This window comes from Aspergillus aculeatinus (genome assembly GCF_003184765.1).
Source record: "Aspergillus aculeatinus CBS 121060 unplaced genomic scaffold BO66scaffold_28, whole genome shotgun sequence".
In the NCBI taxonomy this organism is placed as follows: Eukaryota; Fungi; Ascomycota; class Eurotiomycetes; order Eurotiales; family Aspergillaceae; genus Aspergillus; species Aspergillus aculeatinus.
Window position 1 is genome coordinate 129,883 of NW_020291497.1, and position 27,906 is coordinate 157,788.

At 54.3% G+C, this 27,906-nt stretch overlaps 14 protein-coding genes and 1 non-coding gene across 15 annotated transcripts; 3 read left to right on the forward strand and 12 right to left on the reverse strand.

The window, feature by feature from the left end:
- Positions 1-349: 349 nt before the first annotated feature.
- On the reverse strand, positions 350-1,927 carry BO66DRAFT_439161 (cyclopropane-fatty-acyl-phospholipid synthase; the record flags this gene model as incomplete). The annotated part of the gene is made up of 5 exons (XM_025651134.1): positions 350-523; positions 580-861; positions 920-1,540; positions 1,606-1,668; positions 1,715-1,927. 5 exons carry the CDS (start codon positions 1,925-1,927, stop codon positions 350-352), a joined length of 1,353 nt encoding a protein of 450 aa, XP_025503246.1.
- A 1,301-nt stretch (positions 1,928-3,228) lies between these two features.
- On the forward strand, positions 3,229-5,205 carry BO66DRAFT_420906 (FAD-binding domain-containing protein; the record flags this gene model as incomplete). The annotated part of the gene is made up of 8 exons (XM_025649915.1): positions 3,229-3,452; positions 3,511-3,690; positions 3,752-3,877; positions 3,942-4,366; positions 4,424-4,682; positions 4,716-4,809; positions 4,894-5,041; positions 5,075-5,205. 8 exons carry the CDS (start codon positions 3,229-3,231, stop codon positions 5,101-5,103), a joined length of 1,485 nt encoding a protein of 494 aa, XP_025503247.1. The 3' UTR covers positions 5,104-5,205.
- Positions 5,206-5,288: 83 nt separating this feature from the next.
- On the reverse strand, positions 5,289-7,230 carry BO66DRAFT_392407 (putative MFS transporter). The gene is made up of 2 exons (XM_025647494.1): positions 6,902-7,230; positions 5,289-6,848 (listed from the first exon to the last, which is right to left on the reverse strand). Exons 1-2 carry the CDS (start codon positions 6,933-6,935, stop codon positions 5,335-5,337), a joined length of 1,548 nt encoding a protein of 515 aa, XP_025503248.1. The 5' UTR covers positions 6,936-7,230; the 3' UTR covers positions 5,289-5,334.
- On the reverse strand, positions 6,883-7,311 carry BO66DRAFT_101222 (uncharacterized protein). Its single transcript, XM_025641754.1, has one exon. The coding sequence runs from the start codon at positions 7,185-7,187 to the stop codon at positions 6,969-6,971; it is 219 nt and encodes a 72-aa protein (XP_025503249.1). The 5' UTR covers positions 7,188-7,311; the 3' UTR covers positions 6,883-6,968.
- A 1,228-nt stretch (positions 7,312-8,539) lies between these two features.
- BO66DRAFT_392408 (interferon alpha-inducible IFI6/IFI27 family protein) lies at positions 8,540-9,575 on the reverse strand. Its single transcript, XM_025647495.1, has one exon. The coding sequence runs from the start codon at positions 9,353-9,355 to the stop codon at positions 8,843-8,845; it is 513 nt and encodes a 170-aa protein (XP_025503250.1). The 5' UTR covers positions 9,356-9,575; the 3' UTR covers positions 8,540-8,842.
- A 165-nt stretch (positions 9,576-9,740) lies between these two features.
- Positions 9,741-10,551, reverse strand: BO66DRAFT_392410 (VOC family protein). The gene is made up of 3 exons (XM_025647496.1): positions 10,320-10,551; positions 10,005-10,259; positions 9,741-9,956 (listed from the first exon to the last, which is right to left on the reverse strand). The coding sequence occupies exons 1-3, from the start codon at positions 10,460-10,462 to the stop codon at positions 9,938-9,940; spliced, it is 417 nt and encodes a 138-aa protein (XP_025503251.1). The 5' UTR covers positions 10,463-10,551; the 3' UTR covers positions 9,741-9,937.
- A 794-nt stretch (positions 10,552-11,345) lies between these two features.
- Positions 11,346-11,850, reverse strand: BO66DRAFT_101274 (uncharacterized protein). Its single transcript, XM_025641755.1, has one exon. It carries the CDS (start codon positions 11,792-11,794, stop codon positions 11,453-11,455), a length of 342 nt encoding a protein of 113 aa, XP_025503252.1. The 5' UTR covers positions 11,795-11,850; the 3' UTR covers positions 11,346-11,452.
- On the reverse strand, positions 11,849-13,378 carry BO66DRAFT_101281 (S-adenosyl-L-methionine-dependent methyltransferase). Its single transcript, XM_025641756.1, has 2 exons — positions 13,283-13,378; positions 11,849-13,217 (listed from the first exon to the last, which is right to left on the reverse strand). Exon 2 carries the CDS (start codon positions 13,207-13,209, stop codon positions 11,974-11,976), a length of 1,236 nt encoding a protein of 411 aa, XP_025503253.1. The 5' UTR covers positions 13,210-13,217; positions 13,283-13,378; the 3' UTR covers positions 11,849-11,973.
- A 315-nt stretch (positions 13,379-13,693) lies between these two features.
- On the reverse strand, positions 13,694-15,995 carry BO66DRAFT_101286 (putative acyl-CoA dehydrogenase). Its single transcript, XM_025641757.1, has one exon. It carries the CDS (start codon positions 15,867-15,869, stop codon positions 13,887-13,889), a length of 1,983 nt encoding a protein of 660 aa, XP_025503254.1. The 5' UTR covers positions 15,870-15,995; the 3' UTR covers positions 13,694-13,886.
- A 1,745-nt stretch (positions 15,996-17,740) lies between these two features.
- Positions 17,741-19,114, reverse strand: BO66DRAFT_471958 (FAD-dependent oxidoreductase; the record flags this gene model as incomplete). Its single annotated transcript, XM_025652912.1, has 1 exon — positions 17,741-19,114. The coding sequence occupies one exon, from the start codon at positions 19,112-19,114 to the stop codon at positions 17,741-17,743; it is 1,374 nt and encodes a 457-aa protein (XP_025503255.1).
- Positions 19,115-20,307: 1,193 nt separating this feature from the next.
- On the forward strand, positions 20,308-20,418 carry BO66DRAFT_t173. Its single transcript has one exon. It is a non-coding gene; the product is annotated as a tRNA-Leu (tRNA).
- A 623-nt stretch (positions 20,419-21,041) lies between these two features.
- Positions 21,042-21,507, reverse strand: BO66DRAFT_452878 (uncharacterized protein; the record flags this gene model as incomplete). Its single annotated transcript, XM_025651960.1, has 2 exons — positions 21,042-21,395; positions 21,448-21,507. 2 exons carry the CDS (start codon positions 21,505-21,507, stop codon positions 21,042-21,044), a joined length of 414 nt encoding a protein of 137 aa, XP_025503256.1.
- A 443-nt stretch (positions 21,508-21,950) lies between these two features.
- BO66DRAFT_375541 (putative O-methyltransferase) lies at positions 21,951-23,392 on the reverse strand (the record flags this gene model as incomplete). The annotated part of the gene is made up of 4 exons (XM_025645654.1): positions 23,138-23,392; positions 22,971-23,091; positions 22,794-22,917; positions 21,951-22,734 (listed from the first exon to the last, which is right to left on the reverse strand). The coding sequence occupies exons 1-4, from the start codon at positions 23,303-23,305 to the stop codon at positions 21,951-21,953; spliced, it is 1,197 nt and encodes a 398-aa protein (XP_025503257.1). The 5' UTR covers positions 23,306-23,392.
- Positions 23,393-23,872: 480 nt separating this feature from the next.
- On the reverse strand, positions 23,873-25,421 carry BO66DRAFT_324692 (MFS transporter; the record flags this gene model as incomplete). Its single annotated transcript, XM_025643842.1, has 3 exons — positions 23,873-24,471; positions 24,545-24,770; positions 24,837-25,421. The coding sequence occupies 3 exons, from the start codon at positions 25,419-25,421 to the stop codon at positions 23,873-23,875; spliced, it is 1,410 nt and encodes a 469-aa protein (XP_025503258.1).
- A 549-nt stretch (positions 25,422-25,970) lies between these two features.
- BO66DRAFT_439172 (cytochrome P450) lies at positions 25,971-27,599 on the forward strand (the record flags this gene model as incomplete). The annotated part of the gene is made up of 3 exons (XM_025651135.1): positions 25,971-26,060; positions 26,112-26,585; positions 26,661-27,599. The coding sequence occupies 3 exons, from the start codon at positions 25,971-25,973 to the stop codon at positions 27,597-27,599; spliced, it is 1,503 nt and encodes a 500-aa protein (XP_025503259.1).
- Positions 27,600-27,906: the final 307 nt, after the last annotated feature.

The following is a 27,906-nucleotide window of genomic DNA, read 5'->3' on the forward strand; positions in this document are numbered from 1 at the left end:
TGAATAGCTACAGCATCAGGTGGGCAGGGCACTTGAAACGCTGACTTATGACTGAAACTGTCGTGCCTCGCTTGGTAATGCGAAGAGACAGATCGGAGGTTCTTTGGCTATTCCTTTTCAGTCGGCTGCCTGCTCCGAGGTTTACGGTCGCGCTCTCGGAAGAAGCGCAGCTTTCCATATGGAGCTCTTAGGTGTATTCAGGCAGCGACAGCATTTGAATTTAATTTCATTGTTCTGCACCAGGGAGCTTCTTCGCTGCATACTATAGCCCACGCTCTCAATAAACTCATCCCTGCCCATGCTACTATGACAGCACATCTACCATGCTCAAGCTTCGACCTGTGAGTAGCTACTCGAACACTTCATATTTGAAGTGGCTGCCGGATCCCAAGTTTGGCTCCAGAACCTCATCTAATTCCGGGATCGGGTCATTTATCGCAGGCTCAGGCGTTCGGACAGCGGTGATGACATGGTTCGTGAGCACGCGCGACCGGAAGCCTGCCTCACAGTAGGTGAAATAATACTACATTCCGTTAGTCGTCTCGCTCAGTGCAGCGCTGCGAAAGAATGGGTACGTACCACCCACACCCGACGGAAAGCCTCAATTTCATGCTCAGTCGCCTCGGGGTGTCTGTCGATGTAATCCCGGCGGATGAGATCCCAATTCTCGAGGAAATTCTCACGCCAAGTCATCAGAGTCTTAATATAGCTCGGCCCGATGCTCTGGAGAGAGTCAAGCTCCAACGTGCCATTCGACCCGGAGTGCAACGCATTCAGGAACACATTTGTGGAACAAAGGTACCCGCCGGGGAAGATATATCGATCGGTGAAGGTGGTAATACCGGGTTTGTTGTCATGCATCTGCCCAACCCTCAGCATCAGCTATACGTCGCAGAACAAGTTGCAGAGACCCACTCACCATGTTGTTCGTCGTGATCGCCTGCATCACGAGAATACCTCCCTCAGGCTTCAGAAGCCGGGAGATTTTCCCGAAGAACCCATCCATGTATTTCTTCCCGACATGCTCCACCATCTCCACCGAGACGATGCGGTCATACCCGCCTGCCGGCATTGGCGCATTTCGATAATCACACAGCAGGATTGTGATTTTATCGTCTAGCCCGGCAGCCTTGATGCGCTTCTCAGCCAGCGCCTTCTGCTCCGAGGCAAGGGTGATGCCCGTCACGCGGCACCCGATCAGCCGGGCGGCCTCGATTGCCAGACTGCCCCAACCGCATCCGATGTCGAGAATGTGGTCCGTTGGGGAGATGCGGGCTTTTTGTAGGATGTTGTGTACGCTGCGGATTTGCGCGGTTTCGAGGGTCTCATGTGGATTGTTCGACCACCATCCGTTCGAATAGTTCATGTCTGGGGAAAGGAGGGCGGCGAAGAGGGCGTTGGAGGTATCATAGTGGAACGTCACGTTCGAGCGGGAGTGAGCCAGTGTGTTTGTGGGGGTAAAGAGGAGGTGGCGGAGGCGGGGGAGCAAACTGAGTAGGCGGTTACCGAAGCCGAGCCTGGTACGGTTGCGGAGGTAAAGCTGGGTCTACATTAGACGCCAGTCTTGCTGCTGAGGGTAGGAGAGGCCTTGGTTGGGGTTCTCACCTGGAACATATGACGGAGGTCGTCACATTCAAGCTCTTGGTAGATGTATGCTTCCGCGAAACCCTGGACGAAGATTAGATCGTCCTGAGACGGTGAACGATCATCTTACCAGATCGAAAGCCTGGCAGATGCGAACCCAGGCGTTGGGATTCAAAATCACGATCTGTACACCTTTGTCCGTCGACTTGGGTCCGAAGACAACGGTTTCTGGCTCGTTAGCGTGATTGTTGATCACTACTGTCAACCGCTCCTGGTGCTCAATGCTGGCCAGAGCCTGCAGAACAAATGATTGGGAGTATGACTGGATCAGGCCTTCGAACATCGTAGTAGTCAAGAGCAAGTAAGTTCTTTTTGGTGTGCACTATCACTGTAAAAGCGACTCCTTCGCACATTGATCGAGTTTAAGTAGTCGTCGTCGGTCAATTAAGACCATATAGTACAGTCTTCCAAGCCATTCGGTTTGCTTGTCTCCATGTCCGGAGGTTTCGAACCCCGAAGCCCAAACAAATGAGTGGGCTTTTTGATTGGTGCAGAGTGGGAAGGATAGCGAAGCGAGCGTTGATACGCAAGCCACTCAACGGCCTGACAGCTTCGCTGGCTCGTATAGGGAGTGCGTGCATGTCAGCTCGGGTCAGCTTGCTGCATGTCTCAATATATGAGCTTCCCCTCACTAGACCCTTGTTAGCAAATTCTTATCACCTCTATAAGTGAAATTTGAGAATCTGAGCCTGAAAATCCGGGGCATTCGACTCACCAACTCCCCGCAAGGTAAATTGGGGACATGGCTGGCTGAAGTCTGCAGCTTGACGCACAGACGTGTTGAAGCTAGGACGAGCTCTCTTGATTGTCTGAGTCGAGCATGTTATTGACAACAATCAGCAGTGGGCTAAGCGGAGGAAATCACATATCATGGTCATTCGAAGCGAGGTCTGATTCAGTCGGGCATAAATTATGGGGAGTTTGTGCATTGCGGGGTCTGATTGCCTCAGGCAACAAGAGCAGCCGCTGACTAACCGCTTTGAGCCATTGCCTCGTGCTCGTATTTACCTTGCCGAATTGTAGCAAGTTCTCAAATCTGAGATGTTCATCCACCTTTCAAAGTCGATCGCTGACTGAAACAATATTCAAAAGATAATCTTGATCTGTCCATAGATTGAAATGGCACCAGGCTAATCTTGATTGCAGGCGTCATGGCGTTTTCTCAGGCTCATCCGCAAGACCACCCAGCAGGATCCGGACAACTTGTTGCGTTGGGCCCATGAGACAAGAGAGTTTGTCTAGCATTAGATAGATCAGGTCCATGATCTCGTCCCGGTCGCAAGTCCAAGCACTGAGGTGCTAGAATCATATTCTTCAATATCTTGTGGCAGGTTCCCTTACTCGCATCATCTTCTATTCGGCATCAACGCCGTATCCGTATCTCACCACCAAGGTCCGGTCGATCAACATCCTATTTTTCACCAGGGTGGAGCATGATGATGTACACTGGAGACATCCAAAGCATGACGAGCAGCAGGTTCGAAGAGCCACAAGCAAAAGCGCGAAGCATACCGAGAAGCTACAGAATAGCTATAAAGTGTCGTACCTGCCTCCTCAAGGCGTCTCAATCCAACAACATTGAAAATGTTACACCTGATCTTCTGGTCCGCGCTTTGCCTTACATCGCCTATGGTGGCAGGTAGATGCAAAAACATCCCTGTTGATGTGACATGGCCCTTTGACACGGACTGGCCGTCTTTGAATGCGTCTATTGGCGGTCATTTACTTCGCACAGTTCCTGCTGCTGCTTCCTGCTGGCCTAACGGCCACTTCGAGCCCTCCATCTCATGCAATACAGTTCAGTCACAGTAGACCAACGCGCTCTGGCATGCGAGCCTCCATTGACTACCCTATCTACGCGAACAGTTCTTGTCTACCGCCAAACGTGACGGGTTATGTACACGATCTGGGCTGTACAACGAGAGGACTGCCAACATATATTGTCAACGCCACGACGGAAACTCAGATTGCGACGGCATCGAAGTGGGCTGCCGACCGCAGCATTCGCATAGTCATCAAATGCACTGGGCATGATTTGAACGGGCGGTAGGGTGAACGGTTCCCCTCGGGTCATACATCAAGCGCTAATATACGTTTGCATTGTTAGGTCAAGCGGTGCCTTTGCTTTGTCGATCTGGACTCATAATTTTCGCCAGTTACGGCGCGATATCTCATGGAAACACCCAACCAAGAATATCACGGAGGATGTATACATCGTTGGCAGCGGCCAGCAGTGGGGAAATGTGCTTATATGCGCTCGCTGAGGGCCGAGCAGTCACCACCGGACAAGACCCCAGCGTCGGACTTGGTGGCTACATTCAAGGGAGTGGACACGGTCCATTGTCACGGACCTACGGTCTCGCTGCTAGTCACGTACTGCAGATGAGCGTCGTCACCACCCAGGGAGAGATACTCATAGCCAACGATGCACAACACCAGGACCTGTTTTGGGCTCTGCGCGGTGGCGGGCCGGGTCTGTATAGTCTGGTCACAGAATATGTGCTGCGACATCATCCGGCTCCGAGCAACGTGACTATGACAGACCTTTTGATCGCCCCAGAAGCCGACCGCAACAATATCAGCGCGGAGGCATCTTGGAAAGCAGCCGTGTCGTACCTCCAGGCGCTTCCGGTCCTGATGGACGCCGGTCTAGCAGGGGCATGTATGATGTCAACTGCCGAGACAGCGGTGCGATTCGGCTTTCTTTTTGAAGCTACGACCGGTGTGGTCATCTCGCAAGCCTTCTAGTTTTTCAACTCTACCCCATCCGCAATGGAAGCCTTCGTCCGTCCGGTCCTCGCCCACAATGGACATGAATCGACTCCAAATAGCGGTAGCAGTGCAGTGACTATCACTTTCAGCACTTCCAACGTTGCGAACTACACCTCCTGTATTTCCGCCATCTCTGGTAGCAACGCAGCCGGCGGCCAGAGCGTCGTATCGATTCGCCTCCTCGGCCGCCGCGAGCTCCTTGGCACGTCGCGCACAGACATGACCAGCTATCTCAAAACCGCGCTTCAAGCGCAGAACGCGACCGCGTGAACCTTTGCGACGATCAGCTTACAAGGCAGACCAGAAGTGCAACAGACCCCTCCAGGGGACTGGGGTGCTCTGCTACCGGCGTGGCGCACGGCGTATCTGCATTTCAATGCCAACGGAGCGACAGTCGACTCCATCGCTGCAGGCTCTCCGAAGGGGGCGCTGCAAGACGCCGCGCGATGGTACGAGGCCAAGGAGCGCATGTGACAGCTGTGGGCGCCAGAGTTGGGGGCGTACATGAACGAGGCTATTCCATTCGATTCCGAGTTCAAGCGTGACTTCTATGGGGCGAACTATGACCGGTTGGTGCAGGTCAAGGCCAATTACGATCCGAGTGAGAGCTTGTTAGTTCTGGCTGGTATGGGAAGCGATTAGTGGGATTATGATCTAGATAGTGGTCGACTCTGCAGGGTGGATTAAATAGGTGTCTATCTTCCGAGGATCTTCCACAGTATGGGCTGGGTTTCATATAGTTTGTCTGCGGATTCAGAGCGAGTGACTGCTATTCTATCGGTAGGTGAGGAACATTCGGCTTTGGCATGCTGCCGACTTCGGATAGTATCTTTGTAATGCGGTTGATTATCAACTATATAGGATTAATCACGGCAAAATATTGTACATCTAAGGCATCAATCATCAAAATTTCACAGTCTATACACGCACGTTCCCATCACCGGCTCCTTCCTTCTCCGTCGAGGAAGGCAAGGCTTCAATCTCCTGCCGTTTCTCCAGCATCGACTGCCTCATGAACGGACTCCGCGCCCGAATCTCCTTCCCCCAGATCAGCACCAAGACCGGCGCAAAGGCCAAAGCCAGCGAGATCAAGGCCAGCAAAGTACTCGCCCACTGAAAATGCAAGGTATTGTACATGCTCTGCGCCGCGAGTGGCAGGAAGGCGGAGAAGACATTCTCGCCCAGCGCCACGGTGGCAACTGCACTCCCGGCCCAGTAACTGTACGCATCGACCACATAGTCCGCAATGCCGCACACGACCGTCACACTCCCGGCCCCGACCATGGCCAGCCCTACCGCTGGCGCAACCCACGGGATATTTGGGTACGAGGTCCAGGCATATGTGAACATCCCGCCCGCAATGCCCAGGATGCCGCCCGCCACGGCCGTGTACAGGCGCGCCTCGGGGATGGGGGCGCCGGGGATCTCCGTGTTGCGACGCGCCGAGTCAAAGTACAGTTTCGCGGAGTAAAAGCACGTGGTCCAGCCGAGACATTGGCCAACCACAATCGCGGCCTGGACATAGCCGGCCTGCACGGCGTTCCAGCCGTATAATCCGCTGAAAACCTGTTCCACGGTCTGGGTGAAGAGGTAGAGCGTCCCGACGGTGAAGGCGGACCACAGCGTTGAGACGAAAATCACCGACTCGGTACACAACAGCTGCAGAGGCCGCTTGATGCTGGCCAGGAGCATTTGGTGGCTGGGTTGTTTGTTTAATTCCTCGCGTGCGTATACGTTCTGGCCCTTGGCGCGGAGGTGGCGCGCGCGTTGGGTGAGAATCACGGCGCCTCGGGACTCTCGGAAAAGGAAGTAATAAATCGGAAAGAGAGCGCCGAACCAGATCAGCTGGAGGTAGGAGATCCAGCGCCAAGACAGGTATTGGAGGGTCGCGGCGCCGATCACGGGACCGATACTGCTTCCGGAGAGGTAAGCGAGGATATACAGGCTTACGGGCATGTTGCGCTCGCGCTCGTCTCTCCAGACATTACCGATTACCGAGGCGACGGTGTTGGCGAGGATCATAACGCAACCGCCGCAGAAGAATCGGGTGATGACCAGAGTAGCGAAGTTCTGGGCCAGCCCCTGCGGAATAATGAAGCAGAGGAAGATTAGGTACGTGCCCAGAAAGCAGCGCCGGATGCCAAAGTCCTCCATGACTGGGAGAACAAGGAGAGAGAAGAATGCACCGCCGATAGTCCATGATGTGACGGGCCAGTACGAGTGCGGGAAGCTTGCATCGCTGATTCCGAACTCCTCGTTAATTTGTTCGTGGGCGACGGTAATGATGGTTCCATTCATGAGTGTTGTGAACGTCGTAAACAAGGGAATCGCTGTGACAATCCATTTTCGATGAAGGGGCCAGTTGAGGGGGTCCCCCGGGTCATCGGATCCCTCCCATTCGAGAACGACGACGTCCGACTCTTGCGAGCTGGCTGGTCATGACGGTCAGTACTGGGCCATTAATCAGGGGGGAGACTTCACTTGCCTGAAGGCGTTCTTTCGAGGTCAGCGGTGGCCATTGTCGCCATATGATAAAGACGATGCAGTGACCTCTATCCGAGTGTGATTATATATGCGAGGATGGTGAATTCTAGTGGCTTCTGCGAATATTCCCGAGTCCGTCGGACTCGTGTATTGCCGCAAACGGAATTGAGAATTGTGAGCGAGGGAAGAACAACAGAAAGGAGGAAGTTCGGAGGATACATCGGGGTTGCCAGATTTATGTGAGAAGGACAATCTCCCCGTCGACACTTCGGCAGACGCGCCTCCATGGTCTAAGATGAAGATCTGGACTCGGACAAGGCTAGATTTTTGCCTTCATGGACTCTCGACGGAGACTCGGAGAGAGACTTGGGAGGCTCCACCCGCTGGTAATTAGTTAGTTCGGGTTCTCAAGTCACCTGCCGCATTCGGGTTAGTCAGTCGGTCGCTCTGTTCCATCTCCCCGATTTTCTTGTTTTGGTCTCTGGAGAGTTGATTCAGACCATTGCACCTACCTGGTGATACCTCTCGTGTTAGCTGATTTCTTCAGCTAAATCCGCGCAGTGGAAACGAGATTTCTTGCAGCTCTTCAGTTGCGCATATGTGCAGTATGTATGTCAATGTCTGATACATCCAATCGAGCATACCGCCACTCCTTCTCCGAGCTTGCTGACAAGATGCGAAATCATGTCATTTGCATGTCATCCTGCTGAGAGGGATGGCTTGCATCCTGGAAGTCGCCGAATCTCTCGTGGCTAAGCAGGGTTCGCCATTCGATAATGAATGCAATGTAATATCTACTTCTCGTATCGGCTTGAGACCGAAGAGTCAGCTGGCGCAAGTCGGACTGGAATAGGCTAGCGGGAACCTTGAACGACATTTTTTGGGGGTCTTTTCTCTCTTCCGCTTGCTGCCAGGTTCTCTCCATGGATTGCCTCGATCCAGCAGGTCGGAAGCGGGTTAGCCGACTCGGTGGGTCTGGGACTTTTCCGCACCTAGCGGGCGCTTAGCGCGCTCTTCCCCCTCGTGCACTTCAACAATGACATTGTGCGGATGTGACAACCGCCTCTTCCGACCTTCTAAACGGCCTTCCATGTCGGAATGTACAAAAAATACTTATTTCTAATTAGTTTACACCATGGGCATTGCGTCTTTGATATATATCAGCTTCTTTCTTGCCACTGCCACGGGAGACAAGTCAATAGATGCTCCTATCTTATGAAGGTTCTTTATTCTCACCGATTCTCGGGGCATCAGTTGTACCTGATCACGGGAACCGCGCAGCGACAACGCATCTGCACCCACCCCACTATGACCTGATGAATTGTGCGCATATCGCGGGAAATTTCAGCGCTCTCATCATCATGCACGGTGCTTAAACATTTATAGCCGTTGATGTCTCGGCTTTCCCCACTACATGCAACCTGCTACTGCACCGATTGAATGTGTTGGCAGCACGCTTGCCCGAAGACCCGTGCTCCTCGGTTTGTTAAGACTTGTTTCTACAAGCCCCACAAACATCAATCATGGGCAAGTCAAGCGGGCGGTTAACGGACCCCTGGAACCGGATCCAGATCTTACATTGCTTAACTCAATCTCGGTCCGACGATCGGGTGCGACCGTGCGACCATCGGCGACGAGGGTCTATTCGATCTTGTGCATAACCAGTCTGCAGGCCTGCAGTTTAGGAGAATCCACTCAACCCGATTGATCTAGTGTAAATAGTACCTGTTCCTCTTGCAGATTCATGCAGCCTATTCTCAGACCACCGCAGGCACTACCCGCAAGAGCCGACCGGTGTACTATTCTCCGTACGAAGCACAGCCGGTATGAACATTGTCTTCTTGGATTATGGGAACCCAGCATACAACCATCATCGATCAATCCCTTTCAACGTCCTAAATCGCTCCCTCGCCACTCATTCACATATTTCTAGCTTCAGATTTCAATGCCAGACCATCCCCAGTCTCTGAAAGAAACCAAAAAGAGACCCCTTCGGCACATATTCCGCATACCGACTTTGCCACCACGCCGCAAATGACCCTTCCACCGGGCCCAACTCGGCGAACCCAAGCACCTCTAGCACCCACGGCATGAGGGCCACCAACACTCCCAGAGCCAGGATGGTAGTGTACACGGGGTGTTCTTGTGCGAACTCGAAGGCTTCCTCGGAGGCGCGTCGCAGAGCCTCGGTGGCTGCTTGGGCCATTGAGGCGTGTTGCTCGATCGCGTTGACGAGGCCCGAGAGGAAGCTGCGGGCGAGGTAATCGGTCCAGCCAGTTGGGTGGATGAGCTCGCTGGTGGATTTCTGCATCTCGGGGACGGTCGGAGTGGTGAGCAGTATGGTAAGGAGCTCCGAGACTTGCGGGGACGAGGTAGGAGGCGTGCTGGCTTGAGCAGATGCACGTGTGCGCTTGGTAGGGACCAGGCAGTCGAGCATAGAGAAGATGACGCCCATTCTGTCGAGCTGTTCGATACGATGAAGGTAACGAAACTTTGATGGTGCTTAGTGAGCTTGGTGATGACAAGGAAAGGTGATTGGCGGGAAGACCTTCGGGGGTGGTAGATGAAAGGTGGATGAACATTGTTGTGATCGAGACAAGTGCTAAGATGAGGTCTTTATACCATTCACATCCCCTGTATTCCATCCACTGCGTGTTTGCATGGCAAACAAAGCTTTCTCTACGCGGATTGCCGCAGCAGCAGGACTAGCTCACTTTTCGAGGGGCACAGGAGTTACCACAGCTATTGATTCGTTATCCTTCACCCCTCGGCTTCTGAGGTAGCTTGATGACGGGTGCTTACAGCCACTCAGCCCGACCGTACATTACAAGGTCAACGAGGCTGAAGCGTACCAGGTGGCGCGTAGCAAATCCGAGCATAACATCCAAACCTGAATTAAAGTGTCTCCATTATGTGCTCACCCAGGTATATATGCTCAATCAAGTCGTTGTCACCGTCCTCCTGCATCCAAAACCGATCCACGCTTTGTCGACAACGGGCACCACCAATAATCTCCACGGGGTGACGATTGTTTTTATTACACATAATTGGATATCCTATACCCTGTCACTAACCAAGCCATCGAACAAGAGACAACCACTTACTCAATCAGATTGCCGTCCGGGTCTCGACAATACACACTGTGAATCTTGCCTCGAGCCCCGGTGCGCTGAACAATCTCACCCCCCTCGAGTACCTCAATGCGAGCATCCTCGAGAGCCTTCTTCACATCACTGACTTTGGTATCAGTCAGGAAGCAGAGGTCCGCACTGCCCGACATCACATTCTGGGCCTTGGGCTCGAATTCCTTGCCACGTTCATGAAGATTGATTTTCTGCGAACCGAAGATGAGGGAATGACTAACACAGATCAGCACGAGGGTTCATTCAGGCCAGATGCAGTGCATTGATAGAGCAGACCGTTGGACCTCCGGACTGCTCGGAGAGGTGAAGATCTCGTGTCGCATTCCGAGGTGGGAGGTGTAGAAGGCCACCGTCGTGGGGATGGACCGCACCGTCAGCACCAGGTGGTCGAGGGACTTGATGGCGAATCTAGCTGTCATTCTGGTGCTTGGTATTTCGAGATACAGGTTGTGAAGTCAGAGTCCGGGGGAGGTGGCAGTGCACGTTATGATGCTTCGGTAGTCATCTCCGAGGTGGAGAAAGTAATGTCCGGCAGGACGGCAGGACGCCGAGCGGCTTTGAAAATATACCTAGCTCTATGGCGTCATAAGATCCATTCAGCTATCTGTCGCGATATCTGGTTTGTGAGCATGTTTCAGTGAAATGCTTGACTAGACGCCCTCAGTGACTCTCTGGCCCATTCCTGAATGGTCTCAGATTCAAGCTTGTTCGGTTCACAAGACCGAGGTCAAAACTCGAGCAGACAAAAACCAAGATTGAGCTTGCGCCGACTTGAGTGACATTAAGCTGAGTTATTCATGCTGAGTCAGAATTTGTGCTCATAGTTCCGTATAACAACAGAGTGCGGGACACCACAGCAACGTTCCACAGACAACATCACCATCAATCTAAGAACTCCACCAGTGCTATGCTGAAGCGTCGCTGAGTCTTGTTGGCCCTCTATTCTGTCCTTGCTGCGGGCTGATCGCAGTGCTCTCCTCGCTGTTGCCAAAGGCGGTCAATCCTTTTCATCTCGCGTTCACTCATCCGCGCCCATAAGCTCCCATCCGCATCTAAGCTCCCATCCGCACCTAAGCTCCTATTCGCATCGTCGCGCTCAAACATTTCAGCCTAAAAGCTATCCTGGTCTTCACCTTCCACTGGCTACATTTCCAAAGTGAGTTAGTCACGAGAGACTGAATATTGCCAGGATTACCCTTTGCTGCCTCAATGTTCTCTATATACTAACCCATTGGTCCTTCCTTCAGTTCTTCTGCTTTCGGTCGGTCCTAGTTGCTCTCTTCTTTCTGTCGCTTTCCCGAGTGTGTTCACCTGTGGCTTGCTCCTCTGGTTGTGGGTTGAGTGGAAATCTTAACGACTACCACAGATCTCGTCGCTAAAGCCAACACTTTTCCCGCCTACAAATCGTCTCAGATGGAGTGTCCTGATCGACGTCTCGCTGATTTGACCGCAGAGATCATTGTCGGTCTCCCGACCGTCGAATTGATCACTGCAGGAGAGCCTCCCAGCCTACATTTATTTGGTGGCAAGAGAAAAGATCTAGAACGGTCCTTTTCTACGGGGTCACAACAACTAAGGAACATTAGTAGGCTCGGTTGGAGCAAGATTCCCATTACACTTACACTAACGATGATGATACCTCTATCCTGTGGTTTGCTTTGCGTTGTATAACTCGCGGAAAGTGGGTATCTCTTATTAGGGACTGGCGATGCAGTCAGTTGACGTGGCTCGCCACTCACTTCCACTAGCATATTCGTTCAACTCCACATACTGAAAATGTTGGCAGATTACGAAACATCAGAACTCATGATGATGTGGTCAAGCTGTCTCCAGCAGAACAACAAGTCTTAGTTGATCAAGGCGCAAGGTAAGTACTTCTTTTGATCAACTATCTGCATGGCGACCATGACATAAACCTTCCATGTAGCAATCACCTCAGCTTCCCAAAGAACTGCACCAGTCTCCTGCCAGTCGATGGTCTCGGCCCTCTGGATGCTGTTTTCTCGGCTACCACATGGTACGCCTGCAAAGCATTGACAGAGAATGCATGCGCTCCGCCCCACAGGAACAGCCTAAAGACACGATAGGTCTCCTCGCCCCAGCCTGCTACAATCTTATCTTTGGCCTGATCCAATCTCCTCGCCCATTCTTCCATTGTCCACTCATAGTCTTTCGTCTCCTGTACCACCTCATCGACCGCAAACCCATGCATCAACAACTCTCCCACCACATCCTGCACTGCCATATACGTATGAGTGCCACCCCAAACATACCGCCTCGTGAATGAACTGACAGCGTACTTCTCCACCGCTGCCGAGCCATCTAAATACATCCTCCCTCCCACCTTCAGTAGATTCCAGGCCCTGCTTGCAAACCGCCGATAATCGGGCAAATGCTCGATGACCCCTAAGATCACGACCGCATCGAACTCCCTTTCAGACTCCCACACCCAAAAGTCCCCGACCAGCACGTGCCCCGGCAACTGCAACCTTTGCCGCATCTTCTCAACATACCGTGCCTGATATTCGAGCAATGTCAACGTGGTAACATGCACCCCTCTGGCGCCACAGTATTCCGTGACCCCGCCCCAGCCCCCACCGATATCCAGCACGCGCATTCCGGCCTCCAATCGCAACGCGGCAAACATCCGCGCGAGTTTGCGCTCAGCCGCATCCTCTATGCTTATCCTCTGTCCGTCTGTGTCCTGTTGATCGAATATCCCGTGCGTGTAGAACCGGTACCGCGTGTCGATGAATGTGAGGAACAAGTCGTCGCCGCGGCCGTAGTGCTCGTCGATTGATTGAGCATTCATATGGGTGCCGGCACGGAAATAGTAGTCCCAGAGGAAGCGGAGACGTTGGCGCAGGGGGACTTTATCCTCAAAATCAGGACGGGATGCGAGGAGCGTCGCTAGGTCGCCGCTTATGCTAATGGTGCCTTTGATGTAGGCCTCACCAACGGCAAGCTCGGTGATCGGGGTGCGGAGGGAGGCCGGGGTGTGGAAGGTGACGCGCCAACTTGGCTGGTGGGGCGGGTTGACGGGGACGATGGAGCCGTCAGGGAGTTCGATTTCACCGGGAGTGTTTAGCGTGGTGAGGAGAGGGGCGAGACCCGTGCGGGGAAGCTTCGCTGGTGGTTGCCCTGGGTGTTGAGTGGGGTACGTCATGGTCGCTGCTGTTTATCTCAGGTGAGCTTCCGAAGGGTTTGCCGGCAAGGCAGGACACTGAGAGGAAACTTGCTGCTTATATCTTTTTTTGTTTTTCAGATGCTAACAAGCTCAGAAGCAAGGGTTGCAAGTCTGACATTGTTCCATCCGGGTCGAGGCTGAAGGAACGCCTGCAGACGCCTATCTTGAGAATCTGACCAGTCAAAGAGGATAATCGTGATAAATCCCTGGTCCGTACCGTGTTTTAGCAAACACAGGCTCGAATCCAACACTTTACATCTCACATGCATTTGCGCGCCCGGTTATTCGTCCGGAAGGGCCTTCCCATGGTGGTGTGGACCCACTTTTTGCAGCGCTTGTCAGAATGAATACTAGGTCAATGTGTGGCGCGGCTGAGAATGGGAGCCTAAGGAGTGATCGGCCGGCCATTGACCACATACAGAGCATGCTGAGGTCTTGCAAAGATACAATCACTTACTCAATCAAAGCGTGATTGTCTTCAGCATTGCGGCTTGTTTGCATTGTTTGTGACCGGATTGGGGGCCTGCAGCCGCTGGGCTATAACCTGATGTGCTATTGCAACCCACCGTTTGTGGCGAGGAGTCCTAGGCGTACAAAGGTAAATCCCAACAGAGAGAGGCTCGATCAAATGGTCAATCTTAGCATCCTAGAGATAGCTACAGCTTGGAGAGTTCTTCGTGTGTCGATAAAGTGCCTCCAAGAAATATCTGCTTGTCCGCAGCAGACTCTTCAGACCATTCGATCGAAGGTGAAGCGACATGGATACTTGATATAGTGTTACCACTTATCCACCGAGAAGCAACCGCTTTCGCAACTTGGTTATCATCCAGAGAAGCATTGTATATCAGCAGCGTGCCGCATACAATCACCTCGATATATTGCGTGAGTTCCCTTCCTCGGTAGAGGAGCTCTTCCGTCACGCGTCGGGAGACCATCGATCGCAAGGCATCCAAGCTTTGCTCAATGTTTTTGCATTCGTGCTCGAATTTCGGCTTGCATACTGCAAGTACAGATCTCACCCATGAACCCAGCACTGTCTCGATGATTTTCCCCTTTCCTAGACGCCTGTCGTTGATAACTCGGACCACATCCTCTGCCATCACATTGACAGTCCCTTCCCAGATAGCATTGACTGCGCAATCGCGGAAGATCTTGGCAATGTTCAGCAGCCCACCGTCTTCGTTATTCTCGCAGTAGCCCACGCCACCCAGACACTCCATGCAGGCGCGAAGCCCATGGACCGAATTCACGCTCACCGTACCCTTCATCACAGGAGTGATAAGACGAAGTAGAGCTGCAGCTGTCGCCTTATCTCTAGGAATCAAGTTAGCAGCCTTGGTACCTCGGGCCGTCAACTCCCAGTCTTGCTCGATGGTGCCCTGCAACGCAACGGCAAAGAAGGTGAGCTGCATTGACGCCCAGTACTTCATCGTCTCACTCGCCATCCATCGCACATGCAGTCGATTGTCTTGCAGAAACTTCCCCTGTGTCGTCCGAATCTTACTGTAAGCGCGACAGATCGCCAGCCCGCGGCCCCAATACCCAAGGGAGCCGCCGGCCGTGTAGAGCCTAGTGATGTTCAGGACCGTCGCAATCTCCTTAACCCCCTTGCCTTCTTCCCCAATCAGCCAACCTCGAACCCCCCTTAACTCCAGCTCAGCCGTGGGAAGCGATTTAGTGCCCAGCTTATTTTTCAGCCGCTGGATCCGGATCCCATTCAACTCCGGTGCCTTTCCTTCGCCACCAGCACAGCGGCGCATCGGCACGTAGAACAGACTGAGTCCCTTCCTAGTCTGGGCCAGCAATAGCGTCATCTCAGAGTCAGTCGCGCTGCTGAACCATTTGAAACCATCGATGCGCCACGGCCCCAGCGGCAGCCCATGCGCGTCACGGTCCCTGCCTTGCGCGCTATCGTGTGCAATCTCATCCTCCGTCAAGCGGCGGGCCACCGTCTCCGTCCCGCGGACATCACTCCCGCCGCGACGCTCTGTCATCCACTGGCCCGAAGTCCACGCCACGGAGGGATCCCGCGCGACCAGCCGCCGATACGACTCTCGCAGCACCGCCCCCCTCCCCGGCTGGTCCCCGTCCGGGTCGTCCCGATGTGCGTGGAGCAGTTTCGCCGCCCCGTCGCTCATCGACGCCGGACACCCCGTCATCGCCGCACTGCCCGTCCACACATGATTCAACGCAAACTGGTGGACGCGTCGGTTCCACCCCTCGTTCTCTTCGTCGTACGCGACAGAGACTAGTCCTTCCTCCTGTCCGATCGCCTTGAGTCGACGCCACCCTTCTCCAACCCAGAGCGGGTCGACGCGGTTCTCTGCGCCGAAGGTTGTGAGGGGCCGGAGGATCGGGGGGTTGACCTCTGCGTCGACGGCGAGGCGGAGGACGGTGGGGTCAAGGGCCAGGCGGGAGAGGTTGTGGATAGCGGTTGTGGGCTCGGGGCAGTTCGGGGGAAGGTAGAGATCTAGCACGCGGGCGAGCGCGGTGTCGTCGCCGGGTGGGGACTCGGTGGCCGATCGTGAGTGATTGTTGGTGGTGGTGGTGGAGGTGGTGTATGCGGGCGGGACGACAGGAAGTGGTTGGAAGAATCCGTCCGTGGCGGAGGAGGGTTTCTTCCCGTTGGGGGGCTTCATCTTTCGTTAGTGCGTGTACTTTCTTGGGCCCGGCGTATGGCACTGCTTCAATTTGTCGCGGGGGTACGTTGTATGTACAGGATTGGATGAGAAGGTGGGCTTAGACGGTCGGTGGCAGGAATCTCTACATATACGGGTATGTCTGGCCGGTTTCAACAAGCGGGGAAGATACCTCGGTCTAAAATTGTTTCTCCCCACCACACCATCCAGTCTCAGCTGCAGGGATTGTTATGGTAGCTGGTACTAAGTACCTAGGTATACCGTAGGAAACCCGAACTTGAAGTGCGTCAGGAGGATGTTGATTACGAGATCACGACCACCTTTGAGACTCAACACCCGAGGTCCACCGAACTTGGTACATGTGGCGGGGAAGGTTCAATGAATTTGTCTAGGCCCGAACAAAATGTCAGCGTGCTTTGAACGCTCAACTGGTGTTGAGTTAGTCCACTTGCTATGAGAAACGATCAACACTATCAATCATAGACATTCCGTGTTCTTTCTCTGAATCTCTGAAAATGCCGGTGTATTGTGATGCACCGGAGGGTCAGGTCCGCTTCGGAATTACCCCGCACCCGCACCCGCACCCCGCAGATTCACAAGGAACTGACTGAAGGCTTACCGTGGACCACTTGTTGAGCTTCCAACTTCCTCTCCTGTGTCCACACATCCAACCGTGCTCACACATCTATAGGCTATGGGATTGGAATACCAGACCTTATTGTCGGTAATGTTGAACAGCCTCCATACCTCCCACCCAACAAACTCAATCAGCCGCCGTCAGTCCCACTTACACATACTGTACCTTAGAAGAAAGCAAGCGCCTATTACAGTGGCGTCGAGCTCGAAACATCAAGCCATCCAAGCCAAACACTCTGCCCAGATCGCACCAGGTCTCTCCGTCAACTACTACAATGCCAGACGGAAGATCAAGGACCTCGAACTCAACCCGCACAGGCACGGCCTCCTGATTTCTTAACAACGGATGTTCCGTCTCGTCATCACCCGCAGCGCGATCGACTTGCGACGATGTAGTATGCATGATTTCCGTAAGGATCTCGACGTTTGCTTACTGAGTAAAGTTCCCGAGCCTGCGAGGCGTACGATATGAACCGACCGAGCGAGCGCTTCCTTGAAATACGGCACCCGGGCGGAAGAGATGTCAGATAGAGCGAGCATTGCGCAACGCGACCCCGACGGCGAAATACTGGAAGCACACCTGCGCGGCAGACATTGTCTTGGAGACGAGACGTATAATGGCTCGATGTTAGGAGCCTTTGGATGTCCCGTACAGCCGAGGTTATCATTTGATCTCGGGCGGTGACGGGCGGCTCGAGCTGCTCCTGGTTTCGGACTGAGGGCATAGCTGGATGCTCAAGGTGGTTTTGGCTGGCCAGGGATGGGCGGAGTAGTGGTGATTGATGGTCGAATGCGAGCTGGAGAGTCGGCGTCTGCAGTGTGAATGCGCCAAGCCTCAACGGTATGCTGTCTCTGGACTGGAGTGACGCGCGTGCTCTGTAATCTGTTGTCCTGAAATGGTGACGACGAAAAAGAGAAAAGAAGTCTCTAGTGGAGGTGTACGTGGTTTGCGGGGGTACGGTCATTCGTGAGTTCATTTTCACTATTTCAGATGGGCTGACTGACTCTTTCCCACCACTCGCAAGACCTTGGTCACTGAGCTTCTGTTGAGCAAAGTGTCATGCCTTTGATCTACTGTACCAACGGATTACACATTCGGTCTCTTTATGAACAATCAGTCGAAATATCAAAGCGCATGAGGCGCACAGTTACCATAAAACGACAACTCAGAGACTACAAACAATATGGCATCTTTCTCTCCGCATCTCCCTGTCATCCAGAAGCGATGAGCGACCTCACATCCCCTGTCCCCACGCCGCTCGCATCTGCTCAATCACGGTATCCGTATACCCCCACAGCAAGGTCGAGTAATCCGATGCCCACGACAACCCCGTGTAGAACGTGCGATGCCGTCCCTGCAAGCCATATAGTTCGCTGTAGAACCCATCCCGAATCTCCTCCGCACTCACACTCATCGTCGCCGGCGTGTGGTCCCCCCAGGTCACAATCCGCGGCTTCCGCGCCGTCGGAAACGTACCTTGGGCGCGGAGCCGGGCGAACGTCTCCACCAACAACTGCCGCGCATCGGACGGGGTGAAGGACTGGTTTCCCACTAGCTTGATGGTGCGGTATCCGGGAACGCGCTGGGCGTCGATCCGCCAGATGAACGGCTCGGATGGCACGGACAGAGGGTTGTCTGGGTCGATGTTGAGGAGGTTTACCCCTTCGACGAGACCGGTGTTGTTTACGAGGGCGGCGTAGTACGTTTGGTGACGCCAGCGGGCGAAGAGGTCCGTTTCGTGCGCGTCGAGGTCGATGATGCTGCGCAGGTTGTCGAGCGTCACGGGGATGGTGAGGAGGAGTTGGTTCGCGCGGATGAGTCGCGCTGTGCCGTTGGCGTGACGGACGGTGACCTCGACCCCGTTGTGGGTGCGACGGATGGATCGGATGTTCGTCCTGAACAGGAGGTGAGGGGCCAATTCCTTCGCCGCCCGGGTGTAGATCTCGGCCATGCCGTTCACGGGGCGGATGTAGCCTTCTCCCAGGGCTTTGGCGTGCGGGACTCCGAGGTATTGGACGTGATAGAGGGTTATCGCCTTCAGGATGTCGCCGCAGCCGTGATTGATGTTCGGGAGGATGGTGTCTTCGAGGTGGTATTTCTTCACGAAGTCGCCGAACGGGAGGAGTAGGTCCTCTGGGACTGGGTCGGGCAGGTCGTAGACCCCGTCGTTGAGGAAGGGGAACTGGGCGATAGCATCGAGGTATGGTTTCAGGACCTGCTGCTCGTCAAAGGGCTCGACCGGCACCTTGGCGCCGGTCCTCAGGTTGAGATACTGGTCCGTGGACGAGGCGGGCACGCGCACTTCATACGTGACGTTGAGTCGGTGTAGATACGCTCGCGTCGCGCTGGTGTTGAAGAGTCCCTCGACCCCGTAGTTGATGGGGGTGTGATCGGCTGCATAGAAGGTCTCTGCATGGCCACCCAGACGGTGACTGCGCTCGACCACGACGAAGGACTTGCCCAAGTCCTTGAGGCGGATGGCCGCGTAGGTGCCGGTGCTTCCTCCGCCCACAATCACCACATCGCGAGTGATCGTCTCGGAAGCCGCGTCGGCCCCGGCCCCAAGGAGACACGCAAACAAGCCAACCAGGCTGAAAGCTATTGTCATCGTCGTTGCTGGCTGGAGATACTATCTACAGCAATAGCGAAACGTTGGATCGCAACACAATGCGATGCGCTCACAGCATCGCTCGATTCTACCCTTCGAGTCGCTCTTGCTCAATTCTGATGGCTATACGAAACTCCGCCACAATCATCCCCGTTCCCCGCCCCATGATGCTGAGGACAGACTATCTCGACACCACGCACCATCGGATATCACCATCCCGCCCTCTCTCCATCTCGCCGACTTTCGATAAAGACCCGTCCTTCGCGACATTCTTTGAGGAACGATCAGAATTTGCGACAGCGCATGTGGACGCGTGCCAATTTTCTGTCACGGGCACTTTTCGAGTTGCGCCTTTGAAGACGACGATGCTGTTCAATACAGCCTGTGAGGACAAATGATCGAGGATAGGTCTGTGGGTTTCGTACACGATGCTCCAACTCCGCCAAGCCGGGCGGCCAACACAAATAGGCCTCAGGTGTCGTAACGCTCCAGGCATGTGCTGATGTTCTAGAAGGCTGACCAGATGATGTCGCGATAGAACCACGATGTGGATGGCTTCAGTCGAGTCTGATTTCGTCCCAAGGCAACACGGATGTCACCTCACGAGGATGGTGATCGAGAACAGGACGCAACATCGGTCGGTTACAGCGAAGGCCCCGTGCGACCGAGATCCAGACCGGCACAGCGCAACGTTGCACACAATCTGGAGACAGGTCATCCGCATATGAGGATGCCTGACAATCGGGGTTGCCGAAACCTTCGTCCGCCCGCGCGGCGCCGCCCCAATCGGGCACTTATCGTGCGATAACAAGGCCATCAATCGGGCAATTGCTCAAGGTCGGCGGATTTGAGCCCTGTGCTGGCAAGGAGCGAGAGAATGGTCTCACAGGGTGGGACTTTGTTGTAGCATGGCATCTGTTTTGGTCTGGCTACCATTTGTATCGCCCGAGCAGGGCTTCTGTGGTGACTTTCCGCCGAGCTGGTGCTGGCCCGTCGGCGGTACAGGGCCTGGCGAGAGCTGAATGCTACCAGATTGTACGGGTGTAGCGTTGCACTGTGGGTTGGATGTGCCAATACGAGTTTTATTCTCATTTGCACTTCCTTGGTTCAAGGTTGTTAGGACGCGATCGAAAATGGGTCCCCCTTTTCCGTATATTATCAATCAGGGACAGCGTCACTCTTACGTCAATTAAGGCAAGATGGCCGAGTTGGTCTAAGGCGTCAGGTTAAGGTTACCTTAGCATACAGCTTCACAGCTTCCTGATCATCGTTTGATGGCGTGGGTTCGAATCCCACTCTTGTCATAACTTTTTGCACATTTCCCTGGTTCCAGCAGTGGCTCGACTTTCCGCTTCACTCATGTATATATGCGGTTGTCCTTTGCTTTCTTCTATTTTCTTTTTCTCTTTTGATTGTCTGGAATGTTTTAGCACTCGCAGTCTAACTAGAAGGCGCCTTATCGAAGGTTGCCTTCGATTGTGAATACACGATCAACGCGCGCTACAGCTTAGTAAAGTATCAACTGAGGAAAGGCAACAACATTCGTAGATCAGTAGTGCAGATAGAAGTCTTCTTACACTTTCAAAATTCTTCCAAATCATCCTAGCACTCGCCAATCAGACAAAGATGCTTCTTGAGAAAGGTCACCGGATTGTGAGCATACAAACAACCCCGCACTCCAGCTCAACAAGACATCAACTGAGGAAAGGCAACAACATCCGTAGCTCACTCGCCCGGCATCATCATTGACAGAATAAACACTCGGATTAAACTCGAAAGCCTCTCAGCCCCCCTATACTTCCCAACAGACATAATCCATCAACCCGCCACCAATATACCCCCACCCCACCCATCAACCACACTCAATTCAAACCTCGACCCTCGCACCTCAACCCCTCCACCAAACACCCCATCCCCCTGCCCCAAATCAAGATAAAGAAAGATACCCACCGCGCGCCCACCCCATCCACACCACCCCGACCCCCGCAGCAACAACAGGTACCACCCCCTCCCGCACCCGCACCGTCCGCCACACGCCCACCTCGGCCACATAGAACCCCAGAACCGCCCCGAAGCTCAGCAGCGCCAGATCGTACACGGGCGCGTCGTGGATGTGGTACGCGGCCGCGCCCCGGATGCCCGCCGCCAGCAGGTTGGCGAGGCCGTAGACGTGCGCGAGGAGCGGGGACCGGGCCGGCGCGTTCGGGCCCGAGAAGGCTTGGATGGAGGGGAGCGGGCGGAGGTAGGTTGCCAGGCTGTGGGTTAGGGTGGCTAGGGTGCTCTGGTTGGGGTTATTATCTATTTTCGGGCAGGGAGGGGGGGGATGGACTTACGTAGAGGAGGAAGTAGGGGAGGAGGCCTTCTTCGTAGGGGAGGAGCCATGGGGTGGTCATTTTGGGGGGGATTGGGTTTGGGTTGGTGAGGTTGAGTTGGGGGTAGTTTGTAGTTGGGGGTTGGGGGTTGTGGTTCGAAGGGGGGCATAGGAGAGATGGCTTTTATAGGTACGGTAGGTAAATATTGGTCGGTGAAGGTAGAGACTCGAGGTGTGGTGTCCACGTAGTGACGATTTCCCTGCTTGCTCTGTGGTACTTGCTCTGTGCGTGGCCTTCGTATGCTATACCTCTGGAAGAGCTACTGCCAGCGTCTAGCGCCGCATTATCCTTATGATGTTAGGTTCCTCCTTGCAGGCAAGGTAAGTCATCAGTCATCAGACGACAAAATGATCCATTCCTGACATCCCTTAGCAATCTATCCTGTCATCCCAAAATAACACCGTTCTCTGTTTTCAAGCATTCTCACTCCCACGGTTACAGAGAACATGCGACCAGAAACGTCCTCAAGCCTCCAACATCGCCTCGATAACCCCATACCCCTCCATCACCACGTCCACCCCCGTAACCACCAAGCCGGCCCGCCGCAACAGCTCCGTGGTATGCCTCTCCGTCCGCTCCATGGCCGCCATAAACACCATCATCACGATATCCATCCTCGCCAAAATCCGCGGCGCGTGCATCTCGGGCACAATGCCCCCGAACAGCCACAGCTTCGAATACCCGCTCCGCATCCCGGCGGCCACGTTCCGCAGGATGTCCACCACCTTCTCGTCCGGCCAGTTGTGGATGATGTGCTTGAGTAGGTACACCCGCGCCCCCTGCACCGGCTGCGGCGTGAAGAAGTCATACGGCATGTACTCGATCGATGGGTCCCGCAGGTCCGCGGGGATGGTCTCGATCACCGGCCGCTGATCCTGGAGGACGATCTGCCCCGTCTGCAGTGGGGAGGGAAACTTGGTCTTCAACACGCGGAGGTCGTGACCCATGCCGCCGCCGACATCGACCAGCAGGGGCGCATCGGAGTCGAGGGTGTCAACGCCGCCCGTGGTAATGCGCGTCCAGACGGGGAAGCTGTCGCTCCAGTGCTGTTGGTTGCGTTTCGTGGTTTGGAAGGTGTTGAAGTCGCGCGCGATGGTGGGGTTGGCGGCGAGCCATTGGAAGAAGCTGCGGTCGGTGTGGAAGCAGGATTGGAAGATCCCCGAGGGGCTGTCGCTGTCGGAGGGGTTGCGGTACTGCGTTGCTTGGAGGTGGTCGGGGAAGCTTTGTAGGTTGGGGGCGATGTTGCCGCTGTTTGCGGGGCGGAAGTGTTAGCGAGCTCGTCTGATCGGCAGGCAGTCAGGACATACAACATGCGAAAACCGGCGGCGAATGCTGCGGTTCCAAGGATGTTCGAAGTGGGGGTTGCCGTGTAAGCCTCTGGGCTGGATTCGCGCACGACGCCAGTGCCAGTGACGACTCGCATGAGTCGAGCTGAGGGTGGTTAGCTTTGGTTTAATCAGAGCGTGCTGGAGAGCTGAGCCCACCGAGGAGGCTTGATTCCGCTCCCGTCTGCTCGGCCAGCTGCTGAAGCCTCAAAGACCCATGGCTCAGCTTCTCGAAAATGCCCAGGTCACTTGCGGTTCGAAGACAGGGGAAGATGGTAAACTGCAGTTGTTAGCTTGCGCTTCCGACATGAAGGAGCGAGCCAGACTGTTGTGAAGCTCTCCAAGGCTTTATCCCCGGGTCTCTGCAGAGCATTGATGACAGACTGGCATTGAAGAATGGCATCTTTATGTGCCGTTGAGTCGTCGAGGTTGACGGTGTTGAGCTGGGCAAGGGAAGCTTTAGCCTCGTCGACTTGGGGATTGAAGTCGCTCATGCTGGATGGATGTGGTGCCTAAGGCAGAAACCAACCCTTGGCTTGCTCGCCATCCGACAAACACTACCGTTTATCATGAAGGCTGGATTTGGTGGTGCAAATTAGCTTCCAAGTTCGACCTTCGCCTGGACCATTCATTCTTGCCAAGCTGCACGCCACTCTTGACTGCATGGATTGCCTGGTCAAACCGGCCTCGTCGATTTTTCAAAACACCCCATATCGTCGCCTTGCCGGAAAACGTGCGACGTGAGAGAGGCGGGGAAAGCCCCCTGCGTTGCACTGTGAACGGATCATTGTGCCACACTATTTATTACCTCAACAATCTCGCTAGCGGTTCACTACCTGTGGTTGCACACGCTGGTGGGCGCACTTACGGGTAAAGGCCTCACCACGCCTCACTCCGGCTCTGTATCAATTCCCAGTCATCTATCTTAACATGGCCCCGTCCAGCAGGCAAAGCTTACTCTCACCAGTTTGTCTCACTGTACTCCATCAGAGCTATGTATCGTAAGGCCACCGATCTACAACGCGCTATTTGCAGACAATTCGTCGATCGTTGAGGTGACTCTAGAAGGTAACCTCGAACTTCGTTCGAATCTTCTTGCCGTAGTAATAGAAAATGACCGGCACCGGTAACATGAGCAAGGCAATGAATCCGAGCAACGAGTTGCCCCATCCCAGCCCCAACGTCGCATACATGGAGGGACCTGCAAGTGGCAGGAACGCTCCGACGAATGATCGGACCAGGGTGTTTGCAGCCACGGCAGACGCTGCGTAGGGGCCAAACGCATCAACCATGTATGACTGGATGGGCAAAAACGTTCCGATCATACCCAGCCCGATCCAGCCCAACCCGATGATGGGCATGATCCAGTGCACATGCTTGTCGACCGACCAGCCGTACCAGAACAGACCGATAGGCACCAAGGTGCTACCCGGGATCAGCAGAGGCAGTCGGAACTCAGGCTCTGATTGACCGTTGTTCTTCGCCGTGAGTCGAATCTGGGTCTTGTCGGACAATGCGCCGAAAATTGCCATCCCAATGGCGGCACCCACCCCGACCCCGATATAGACCAACCCGGTGTTACCCTGGGTGAAGTGGTATGTGGTTTCGTAGATGTGGGTGATTGTCGTGAAAAGCAGGTAGAGGTAACCGAAAACGATTCCTGTGGTCCGGAAAAGTGGTTAGAGACCGCAAATCTGAAAACAGCGAGCTGCAAAGCCTGAGTGACAGCTGACCAATATAGATTGAGAATAGCGCTATTATTGGGGACAAGAAGAGCATTTTCAGCGGTCGGACGATGGATTGAACGATGCTGTTCTTCGCATTGACTCTCAGAGTCTTGTCGGAGTAGAGGTTGGGATTGCCAGTTTCCTGTTTCAATCGGTTGACTTGACGCTGGAGTAGCACAGGCTCGTAGGTTTCCGACTGAAGGAGGAGGGTAAAGACCAACGCGACACCTGACTGAGAGAAAGAGGGGATGTCAGCACGTAAGCAGAATGATAGATGAGCCAAGCAGCTCGTACTCACCACGATGGCAACCAGCCAAAGGACCCAGCGCCATCCTGCAGCTTCGGAGAGGTAACCACAAGCGATCGGTCCTAGCACCGGACCCATGAGCGGACCTACCCCCCAGATGGCCATGACCAATCCTCTTTCTTGGGGAACAAAGAGATCACCGATCGTGCCCGCGCCCAACGTCATGGGAGCGCTACCGGACAGGCCAGCGAGCATCCGGAAGGCCAGGAGAGCACCAAGATTGGGGGCTAGAGCACAGGCGATGTTCCACACAACGAACACGGCCGTGGTGATTTGGTAAACGCGCAGGCGACCATACATCTCCGACAACGGGGCCAGAATAAGGGGGCCAAGGCCGAAGCCGATCAGGTAGATGGAGACTGAGAAGGAGCCAAGAGTCCTGTTGGTGGAGTGAAACTCCTTGAGGACTAAGCCCGTGGCGGGCGCCAGGATGGAGGAAGCCAAGGGAGTCAAGAAAGTCAAGAACGAGACACTGAAGATGTTAAGCCACTTCTTCTTTCTCGGCCAATTGATTGGTCTGGCTGGGTCGTCGGGGCCATCCCAATCGACAACTGCAGAGTCGACTTCCACCTTCATCGCTGGTCGTACTATCTCCTCAGGTATGCGTGGTGTGTCGTAGTCGACGTTGATAGTGTTGCTTGCAAGGCGTCGGCGACGTAAGAAGGTGTGTGTTGTGAACCAGAGGTGTATCTGCGTTCCATCTGCTTTAAAAGACCGCAGCACGTGCCTCCCTTCGCGTAACCAGTGGTGAAACCCAACTTCCCACTCGGGAGATGATAGGACACTCAGCGTGCGTCCCCTGATGAAGACGATTGGTGAAGGTCGAAGTTTGAGTACACGAGAACTCGAGGAGAGTTGAGGAGAGAATGTCTGGAGCTGAAAGAGGAATGGGAATTGGGAGGTGATCCATAGGTTGGTTGGTAGACGTCAGAGATTCGGGATTCTCGCCCGAATGCCAGACACTGCCCACTGACCGTTTACGTAAATTGTAAATCACTCAATGGCTCAAAATCTAGAAATATGCCCCAAATCATGGTTTGGTTATTGGTATATCTGACTCACCACGTTTCATGCAACTCTGTTCCGTAAGCTTGATTCAAGCCTCTCTTCTGGCACACCACCATCATGTCGTGGGCTGTAGACTATTCTCTCATGCCGCTCAAAGGAGTCACGCTTGGGGGGATCATAGCAACAGTAATAGTGGTCACGATACTAGTAAGAGAGGTTACTATGGAGTAAGTATCATAGGCTAACAGATTCATCCAGTATGCCGTCCTCACTGCGGTATACCTGCTCAAATTCCATCCACTTGCCAAGTATCCAGGACCGAGGCTTGCAGCCGTGACTCGCCTAGTACATTCCTACCATTTATTATCTGGCACTGTGGTCCGGTTCGCCCACCAGGCTCATGAGAAGTACGGCCCGGTCGTGCGGATCGCACCGGATGAAGTTCTATTTACCTCCGGCAAAGCATGGGAGGCGATCTACGGCCTGCAGCCTGGTCGACTGGAGATGAGCAAAGATACGCCGCTGTTCCGCGGTCCACGAACGCCTCATGCCATCGTCACGGCCGAGCATGACCTCCATCGCCTCTATCGGCGGTTGCTTTCGAAGGGCTTCTCCGAGGCAGCCCTTCGAGAACAGGAGCCCGTAATCCAGGGCAAGATTGACCTGCTGTTGGCACAGCTGCATGGGGAGGCGTCGAAAGGCGTCGCGCCGGAGATGACCTCCTGGTTCAATGTGAGCGGACTACATTCCGAGCCAATGACTGGCGCGATACGCTCTTGAGTGTCACTGTATGACCGTCCCTACTAGTTCTTCACGTTCGATCTGATTGGGGAGCTAGCTTTCGGGGAGTCCTTCGGGTGCCTGGAAAGCTCCACCTACCAACCATGGGTCGCCATGATCTTCGAGGTTATGAAGTATCGGGGCTTTATGCAGGCCCTCAACTACTATCCCTCTGTGTCTAGCACGCTATTGAGGCTCCTCCCCAAATCCTACGCCGAAACCTTCGCCACTCACAAGCAGCTTACCCATGAGAAGGTCCAGCGAAGGATCGAGAGGAAGGTGACGTACAACGACTTGACCGCCAACCTCCTCAACCCAGACCACAAACTGGAGCGATACCAGATCGACGGTAATTGCTCGACGCTCATTATCGCCGGGAGTGAAACCACCAGCACAGCCCTGAGCGCTACAACGTATTATCTCACTCAATACCCAGAAGCCAAGGCTAAGGTGATCCAGGAGGTTCGAAGCACATTTCAGAAGCCAGGGGAGATCACTTCCATCAGTGTGAATCAACTAAAGTATCTGCCCGCCTGCTTCACCGAGGCTATGCGAAGATTTCCGCCCGGGCCCGCCGTCTTCCCTCGGCGAGTTCCCAGGGAAGGGGCCTGGGTTGCGGGGCACTGGATCCCCGGGGGCATGCAGGTGGGCATCTGCCATTTTGCCGCCAACAACTCACGTCTCAATTTTCAGGATCCCGAGAGATTTGTCCCGGAGCGGTGGTTGGGCGATCCGGCGTATGCGAAGGACGATCGACACGCGATGCAGGTGTTCAGTGTCGGGCCCCGCAACTGTCTTGGGCAAAGTCTGGCCAAGCTCGAGTTGCATCTGGTGCTGTGTCGATTCATCTGGGAGTTCGACTGGGAGCTGTCCCCGGAGTCGGAGGATTGGGACCACGATACCCCAGTCTACAACACCTGGGGGGTCAAGCCTTTGCGCATCTTTCTCACCCCGGTCAGCCGCTGAGCGTCTAGATACGTTGGTGTGCAAGAAATATGGTTAAGGTTGACTTTGTGTGGCAAACTGTAATTTCGGAGGTTTTTCGGGACGGGCGAGACTGTCACCACAGATAAACTTCAGCATGGTAAGGCTATCCAGCCTGTGACGTGACCGAGCCGTACCCCATCTCAGCGCTCACATGCATTGAATTCCAAATGTCGAGGGTAGTATGAACAAGGATCTTGACAAAAAGTCGAAATCGGGCTCAATGTCCGGGCACACAACTCTCTGCGTCTTAGCCGTTGAAAAGAAAGCACGGGTTTAATGGTAAGCT

Coding starts and splice junctions, on each gene's coding strand:
- BO66DRAFT_392407 (XM_025647494.1), bottom strand. CDS start 6,935: ATGGCCACCGCTGACCTCGAAAGAACGCCTTCAG. Junction 6,849..6,901: donor CCTCGAAAGAACGCCTTCAG/GCAAGTGAAGTC, acceptor CGTCATGACCAG/CCAGCTCGCAAGAGTCGGAC.
- BO66DRAFT_101222 (XM_025641754.1), bottom strand. CDS start 7,187: ATGGAGGCGCGTCTGCCGAAGTGTCGACGGGGAGATTGTCCTTCTCAC.
- BO66DRAFT_392408 (XM_025647495.1), bottom strand. CDS start 9,355: ATGGGCGTCATCTTCTCTATGCTCGACTGCCTGGTCCCTACCAAGCGC.
- BO66DRAFT_392410 (XM_025647496.1), bottom strand. CDS start 10,462: ATGACAGCTAGATTCGCCATCAAGTCCCTCGACCACCTGGTGCTGACG. Junction 10,260..10,319: donor AGCAGTCCGGAGGTCCAACG/GTCTGCTCTATC, acceptor GATCTGTGTTAG/TCATTCCCTCATCTTCGGTT.
- BO66DRAFT_101274 (XM_025641755.1), bottom strand. CDS start 11,794: ATGCTAGTGGAAGTGAGTGGCGAGCCACGTCAACTGACTGCATCGCCA.
- BO66DRAFT_101281 (XM_025641756.1), bottom strand. CDS start 13,209: ATGACGTACCCCACTCAACACCCAGGGCAACCACCAGCGAAGCTTCCC.
- BO66DRAFT_101286 (XM_025641757.1), bottom strand. CDS start 15,869: ATGAAGCCCCCCAACGGGAAGAAACCCTCCTCCGCCACGGACGGATTC.